The sequence below is a fragment of the Astatotilapia calliptera genome, chromosome 15 (genome assembly GCF_900246225.1).
Source record: "Astatotilapia calliptera chromosome 15, fAstCal1.2, whole genome shotgun sequence".
NCBI lineage: Eukaryota > Metazoa > Chordata > Actinopteri > Cichliformes > Cichlidae > Astatotilapia > Astatotilapia calliptera.
Genome location: NC_039316.1, coordinates 31,336,818 through 31,345,185, shown reverse-complemented (window position 1 = coordinate 31,345,185; position 8,368 = coordinate 31,336,818). Strand labels below are relative to the sequence as shown.

The 8,368-nt window shown below is 38.5% G+C and overlaps 1 protein-coding gene across 3 annotated transcripts; it reads right to left on the bottom strand.

Moving 5' to 3' along the window:
• Positions 1–1,952: 1,952 nt before the first annotated feature.
• On the bottom strand, positions 1,953–7,609 carry LOC113006992 (ankyrin repeat domain-containing protein 9). Of its 3 annotated transcripts, XM_026143277.1 has the most exons (5): positions 4,919–7,609; positions 4,703–4,839; positions 4,090–4,211; positions 3,825–3,917; positions 1,953–3,339 (listed from the first exon to the last, which is right to left on the bottom strand). In XM_026143277.1, exon 1 carries the CDS (start codon positions 7,362–7,364, stop codon positions 6,435–6,437), a length of 930 nt encoding a protein of 309 aa, XP_025999062.1. In that variant the 5' UTR covers positions 7,365–7,609; the 3' UTR covers positions 1,953–3,339; positions 3,825–3,917; positions 4,090–4,211; positions 4,703–4,839; positions 4,919–6,434. The 3 variants fall into 3 exon arrangements, with proteins under 3 accessions (XP_025999062.1, XP_025999061.1, XP_025999063.1); XM_026143276.1 differs by lacking the exon at positions 4,090–4,211; XM_026143278.1 differs by lacking the exons at positions 3,825–3,917; positions 4,090–4,211.
• Between the last annotated feature and the right edge of the window lie 759 nt (positions 7,610–8,368).

Here is an 8,368-nt window from a genome sequence, read left to right as displayed (position 1 = left end):
CTATTGTATTTCTGCCAAGTATTATGTTTCTTCTAAGATATTGCAGTTCTGCTAAGTTATTCCATTTTAGCAAAGTTCCTTTGCTTCTGCAAAGTTTTTACAATTTCTGCAACTTTTCAGCTTTTTCAGCTAGTTTTTGCATACAGCTTCAGCTTTAAAGCATCCACACTGCATTTTTGCAGGAAATGCAAATTTTTCTAGTTTGCTTTGAATTGGATAAGCATTAATCTTATTTATAATGGATAGATCCAAAGTTAAAGCTGGAAATGATGCATTATGCAAATTGCTTTTTTTGCATTATATGGTCATCTTCAGATTTTCTGAGGCTTTAAACAAGATTATGAAAACAACTGTACAACCTGATTACAGCAAACAGAGCTGCAAAAAGTAGCAGCCTTTGTTTCTACCTGTTCATGCTCTGCAGTAGACTTGCAGCAACAAGCTTATGTACAGTGGCTTGCAAAAGTTTTCGGCCGTCTTGAACTTTTCCACATTTTGTCACATTACAGCCACAAACATGAATCAATTTTATTGGAATTCCACGTGATAAACCAATACAAAGTGGTGTACACGTGAGAAGTGGAACGAAAATCATACGATTCCAAACATTTTTTTACAAAAAATAACTGAAAAGTGGGGTGTGCATAATTATTAAGAGTCAATACTTTGTAGAACCACCTTTTGCTGCAATTACAGCTGCCAGTGTTTTAGGGTATGTTTCTACCAGCTTTGCACATCTAGAGACTGAAATCCTTTCCCATTCTTCTTTGCAAAACAACTCCAGCTCAGTCAGACAAAATGTGGAAAGGTTCAAGGGGGCAGAATCCTTTTGCAAGCCACTGTATCTCACTGCCCAAGGACCTTGTGTTTCCCGTGATAATAATTGAAGGGTGCTTTTCCATTTTGGCTCAAATAAGTCTGATGTTTGAAGGCATGCAGAGATGGAAAAAAACAAAACAAAAGCAAAACCCTCAAATGTGTTAAACCCAACGAACAAGCCTATTCTGAAAATGTAATGACCAGAAAGGAGGTGTTTATATTCAGCTGTTGGGGCAAAAATCAAAAGTTATTCAAAAGCTAACAAAGTATTTCTACTTTGTTGCTTCCCACCACCTGCAGGTAAAACCTCCTGAAAACCCTTCAGCAGGTTCAAAACCAAGGTTATCATAAATATGAAATAGAAATATTAAATGAAAACCAGACCAAGAAAAACCCAAAACAAAACAAACTTAATTGGAAACAATTTTGTGAGCTTGGATCACTAAGCTAAAATACAATACAAATAGAGGAAATATCTTCAGTTTTAGTATTGGTTAGTCTATACACACAAACTCTTGTGTACACTGTATATACAAATGTTTTCTACACTCTAAGAAATAAAACGTTGGATTTAATTGACAAAGTTAAGGCAATCTTTTCCACAAAACCTGGTCAATTAAACATAAATCAATATGGTTATTATCTGCAATTTCAATGGTGATGTATATCAGAAGTGAAATTGTTCTATAAAAACAACAGCTTTCCTTTCATTGTTACTATTTAACACCATTAAATAGAATTTAAATACTTTGTTCATTTTATTAACTGTATTGCTTTAGGTTCAATTGACAATATTAATTTGAATTTAAAGGCACCATTTAGATTGAGTTTTGGACCTAATTAATTTGCTTAATTATGATTTAATTAATAGTTTCATCTATATGGTAAATGTTTAGGTATCAACAAAACAAGTCTAGAAAGGTTCCTGAGTTGTCATCTATACATTGTAATTAGGTGTTTGGACCTTTCAGAGGTCTTCAGCAAAGGTCTAACACTTAACTACAGAGTACAGGTGACAACTCAAAAACCTTTTTACACTTGCTCACACGTTACCATTTATAACATTCAAGATCCTTGCACTTCAATAGAAAACTCTTACACCAAAGCTTACATAAAGTGTAAATGCAAAAAAAGGGTGCTGCATCAACAACTTTATTTACGGTGAGCCTTAACAAGGCAAAGCTTCGACAGGGAACAACACTGCATAAGGCAATATTAAATGCTTAAAGTGCATGACCAAAATTTAAACATTGGAAACAACTTTCGAGTTTCAACAAAGTGACATTGTAGTGTGCCGTAAGATGTCAAATTCAATACAACTTGTGATTATAGTCAGATCTGCAGATTTACCACAGCAACTTAAAAATCACTGTATAATGCAATTACAGAAAATACTTAAGTGACACAAAGGTAAAAACGATTTAGTCCCCAGTTACAAAAATCTGATTCAGAATTATAAGTTTTCTATTATATAATAAATTTTACAATAAAAAAATGCATATAGCAAATCTCAAAATATTCTTAATTAAATGCTAAGACCAAAAATCCAGTACTTAACTTGAGTACAGGTGACAACCTTAGAACCTTTTCACATTTGTTTGCACATACACTTTAACATTTATAACACTCAAGATCCTTGACCTACAATGGAAACCTGGTACACGAGAACTAATATGAAGTGTAAATACAAAAAAAAAAAAATTGTGTTGCTTTAACAACTTGAACAAAAGCCTTCAACGAGGCAAAGCTTAAACAGGGAAACAACACTGCATAATGCAACATTAAATGAAGTGTGTAAAATAAAATGTAAACATCTGAAACAACTTTCCAGTTTCAACTAAGTGACAGTGTAGTGAGGAGTAGGATGTCAAACCTGACAGAATGATTTCAGGATCTACAGTTGTAGGTCTGCAATGGCTACAGTCTGCAGAATTACCACAGCAACTCAAACTGAAGAAAATGTTGTGAAACAAGGAAATATATCCATCTGCGTAATTTTGTCCCCAGTTCCAAAAACTCAAGTTTCTGAATTATGTTTTCTTTTCCACAATCAAAAGAAAAATGGCATTCAGTAAATCTCTTAAATATTAAAGCTATGACAAAATATTTACAAACAAAGATCAACATATATATATTTATGAACTTTTAAACAGTGAAACAGAGCACTTATTTTGGGAGACATTTCGATCTAGAAGAGTCATTGCGTCTCCTTTTGGCAGAGTTTGTTCTTCAGCACTTGTATTTTGTTAGACAGTTTTTTGTCTTCCAGTCCCATGAGCACCTTCTGGAAGAACTCAAATGCGAAGTGGCTTTGGGTAACTCAGATTGAGGCAGTAAATTAGCCCAAACAAAAGTGCACACCCGCTCGCCACATCGTGAAGATCCTGCAAGATGGTGCATCTCTCGATAATGATGCCAACATCTTCAAGGGAGTCATCAGGCTGTGCTCCTTCATGGATTATTTTATAAACACGCCAAATCCATCCTCTCAAGCTCTTCAGCTTCCATCACGTTGAAATCCTGAAAAGGAAAGAAATATTTTAAATCTGTTGTATTTTGGTCATTGCATCATCTATCTATTCACTGCATTTTAGTTCAAATGGTCCACACTATCCTAATTACACATATCCCTGAATGAGACTGAGGAGAACAGACCAAAGAAAAATGTGGATTTAGGACTATCACCAATAAAGACCAAGAAGAAGATACATGAAACATGGACAGAGGGCAGAAGGAGTATACATTAATAATATTATCAATATTCTGCTGACCAGGGTCATTTTCTTTAGTTTTGCATAAAACAATGTAAGTGAATGGAAACAAAATCCTAGTATTTCCCATGCACTTTATTGTTGTAAGCTAATTTAAAGAAAACTGATTGCTGCCAGAACAGGAGAATGCCTGGGCTTGTTTAGAAAATACATTTTTCAACTTACAAAACTCTGGGAATTATGACAGTCAAAATTTTACTGAGGGGTGGAATATCCCTTTAAAAATAAACTTACCATGTACTCTTTGATGAGATTTTCAGGGTTCTCATTCAGGTATATAATCACAGCTTTAAGGATGCATTCACGCTTCACTTCGATTCGGGAACTCTAAACAAAACAACACATGCAGCACAATTACTTATTTGAAGTTTTTAGAGACCCCCACAGAACTTAAGTCAATTTTTATTGTTGTTTAACCAATTCATAATTGTTTCTAAGTAATTTTAAACATGCTTTTTGCAAGCAAGTAGTATTTTGTGTTAGAGAATGAGAAGCTTACCAATTCATTCCCATAAAGATTATAAGTTATGAGTCCAATTACACTGATTGCGATACATTGGGTCGCGGAAAATGCAGCTTTAGCGTGGTGTACCACCCGAAAAGTGTTGTTGCATAGGAGTGCTGTTCAAAGGAATCAAAAACATTTTGATAGAGATTTCCAAAAATTAATGACAAAAACTACACACTGTCACGTTAATATGAGGTATGCGGGCTACCACCACATTTGCAGTATTTATACCAAGTTTGAGTGAAAAAAAATTATCTATTGTGTCACTGAGTTGTGGCGAAATGTGAAATGTTGTCTGCCTTTGTCTTTTCTCAGTGTAGCTAATTATTCCTTTGGACAATTAATGAGTAACAAAAAAAAGAAAAGAAAAAAGCTACAATGCCAGCAGCGGCACTTATGGCCTCTAGGGGCATGAGTTACTTAGTTCTGCTTTGTGTCAGGACCAAGTCCAGAATATAAGCCAAAAGCGAGATGAGAAGTATAACGCAGGAGAGAACAAGCATAAAATGACCCAAGAAAGTTAAAAATACAGGTTAATAACCAGACCTGAGATCAACCTGCAACTAATCTATTAGTTACAGAACATTATAACAAGACAGAATACCTGTGAATTGTAGACAATGCTGCTGTGATCCGCCGCGCTGTTTCCCCTCCTTTTTTTCGTAGAATCTTCATCAACTGGTCAGAGTACTGGTCAAGACTGCTCATGAATGTGGACAGCAGTGGAACTGTGGTGATAACCTAAAAGACCAAATAAGAGAATTCAAAATGTAAAATTGCGTATTAAGGAAAAAGTAAATAATATGCAAGCATTAGGTACCTTCAACATGAACTTTTGGAGCACAGCTCAAATCTCCGCAGCTCCAAATTCCACAACCAGCAACCTGAGAGAAAAAGAAAAACAGAAAAAATTAATCGTTTACAGTGAGACACATGCAAAGGGGTAGCACAGAGATGGTCTAAACTTAAGAACACTCCTATTTCTTTTAAAATGTATTAATAATACAAGTTACATTTCAAATGCTCCAAAATTTCTATTACTCATTTCATAAATCTGTTCCTGTGAGCACGTTTACCATTATATACCGGAACAGCCCACTCTGTGAACGTGACCCACTTGCCCCCAAAAATAAAATCAAGTATACTGGGTGGTTAGTGCTCCGTTTGTCGGTTTGTGCTGGTAAAATCATCGTTTGTATCGCTAGGTGTCAAAATATTACACTTTTATTTAATAGGTCATTCAGAGTTCTTTCATTCAGTTTTTTCATTCTCTGCGCATGCTCAGAAAGGATGTGGAAAGGGCTCTTTGGATTTAATTAAATGTGTTCAATAAATTGGAAATATCAATATTATTTAACATTAAAACGGTATAGAATTAATTAAATCAAATTTAAAAATATTAATTACACCCATAAGATTAACAATTTTAAGTATATTGAACATAAAACTAAGAATTAATTTTTAAAAACCCCATGTTTCATTTGTTAGAGTGTAGGCTGAATTTGTTCCTTATCTACAAACTGCATCAGACCTTCTGTGTACCAACAAGTGAAGTTTCAGAAAACCTTTTCAAACCGAATACTACTAAATATTAAAATCTTTAATTTTAATAATCATTGTTATACTAATAATTATATTTAACTTACTGTCTGTGTAGGTTCTCAATCACCCAGGCTATAGTAAAACAAGGAGCTTGGAAAGAAAAGCAACTGGACTTCTTTAAGTTTCTTGACGATGTTTCACCTCTTGAAGCTTCTCCAGTTCAGTTTCTTCAGAACTGGAGAAGCTTCTTCCTTTCCAAGCTCCTTAGATTCCTTACAGTATGCACCCCCTTCTTCATTTCCATTAGCAACAAACATGTTCTGTCAATGAAGGCCCAGGAAGACAGTCACTTAAATTTTTATTTATTCAAAGACAGAGATCCAAAATGTTTTCAAGTCACCTGATCATTTTCTTATGACTACTTTATGTTGCTGATAAATACTATAATTTTAATAAATTAAATTCATCAGTAACACAGGTCAGTATTAGTGTCTGTCCGTCCTTTTGATACAATACACTTGTATCATTACTAGATACAACATTTCATAGACACATAAATGATTCATGGCACCTGAATCAATGTGAAACGCTACAGTATGGCTTTTTTATTCCTTCCGGTGGAATCAGCGTGGCTTATGTTGCATCATTAGATCACATTAATTTAGTCTATTTGTTCCCTGACTGTTAGTGTTTTATCTGTTCAGGCCTATAATAGCCATACAGGATCTTCAAATGCTCACACACAGCATGCTAAAACAGCAGTATCCAAACAGGGCATGCATGTGTCACTGATGCTACACCACCCTCTGCCTGTCCCGCTGGCTCACAGGCAGTCCCGGTGGTTTGAGGGAGGAGGGAATGGGCAGCTCGAGTAGGCTGTCCGGAAAGCTGGCAGGGCTCAGCTGCTGCAGAACAGTCTGCATGGCGCTGAGAACCAACGGCGCCGGGCTCCTTCCCGACAGGTAAAGGTAGGTCTCCTCGCCTAGCATCTTGCTCCAGCGCTCCGATTCTCCAACCAGAGCTTCCTTCATTTTGAAGCGAACTTTTGGCATAAACAGGAGCAGGTTGTCCAGACACCGCCTTTTCTCCCCACTTCTGACCACCGTGGAGTCTCTGAGCTTTTCCAAAGTAATGTCCAGCGGGGTCAGGCCGTTGTGGTCTTGGGCGTACGGGGACGCCCCGCTCCCCAGGAGCAAGATGACCGCCTCGGGACGCAGAAGCTCGCAAGCCAGATGTAGCGGGGTTCTTCCGTCCTCGATGTGAAAACACCCGGCTCGGTCCGTGTAGGACGGGGTAATGGCTATACGGTGGGTTTCTTGTAAGATGAGGCAGAGAATGTAGCGTCTGTCGTAGCGAACAGCCATAGCGAGGTGAGGCGCGGAGGACGGGCAGGGGCAGAAGCGCTCCCCGGGTTTTGCTAGCGCTTCATCCGTGTATCGGCTGAGGAGGTACTGAGCGTACGCCTGGTGGTCATGAACTATAGCGTACAGCAACGCCTCCGACGGGCTGTAAATCCTCTGGCCAGAGTCCTCGTCCAAGTAAAAAGTTTCCATCGTCCGCATGTCCTCCAACATCCAGACCGGCTTTAGGTCCCGCACGGCCCGGTAGAAGAGCAGCGAGAAGGACTTTCGATGCTTCTCGACGCTCCGAGCCTCCGAAGTGACGGTTAAAGAGGCCATGGCAACCCGAGTGATATAAATTCCCAGAACCTTACACGGTTTCATTCACAGAGCGCAAAAACTACCATTTCCCCAACAGAAGCTCGAGTCCAGGGACCTACTGAGTCAGTGTTTGAAATAACCGACATTCCTGTAGCTGCTCGAGCCCTCTGCAGTACTGTGCGAGGGCGCATGCGCACAACGTACAAACGTCAAAAGGTTTTACAAACTTTATTGACAGTTGAGCTGTGAGCTGATTATAAGGGCTGTGTCCAAACTCGGGGGCTGGGCTGCATCCTTGGAAGGATAAAGGATAGACAAGTTACTTTGACATCTATGTTCAAGTGCATTTTGGTGCTGATGCTACGTTTACTAATCTACAACTACTGCTATCGCAATTAAGAATGAGCTGCGGTAGCGCTCCTTCCTGCATTGTGGGTGAAAAAGTCTCCTGCTGAACGAGCTGTAGTCTCATGCAGGGGGTGGGAGGTGTTGTTCATGATGGATATTAGCTTATTCAATTCAATTTCAATTCAATTCAATTTCTTTATTGTCCCACAAGGGGAAATTAGTTTAGCAGCAGGATAAAAATAAACAGAACAATACTATAAAATAATAACAACAATAATAATGATAGAAAGTTCAAGGACAATTATTTAATAATAATAATAATAATAATAATGGATTGGATTTATATAGCGCTTTTCAAGACACCCAAAGCGCTTTACAATACCACTATTCATTCACTCTCACATTCACACACTGGTGGAGGCAGCTACGGTTGTAGCCACAGCTGCCCTGTGGCAGACTGACAGAAGCGAGGCTGCCATATTGCGCCATCGGCCCCTCTGGCCAACACCAGTAGGCAAGTAGGGTAAAGTGTCTTGCCCAAGGACACAACGACCAGGACAGAGAGCCCAGGGACCGCATCTGTAACCTTCCGGTTACAGCTGCGATTCCCAACCCCCTGAGCCACGGTCGCTCCCTTACCATTAAGGAGACAAGACCCAGTAGGGATAAAAGAGACCTGGAGTCTTTTAGTCCTCCTTGGAGGTACTCTAAAACGGCGG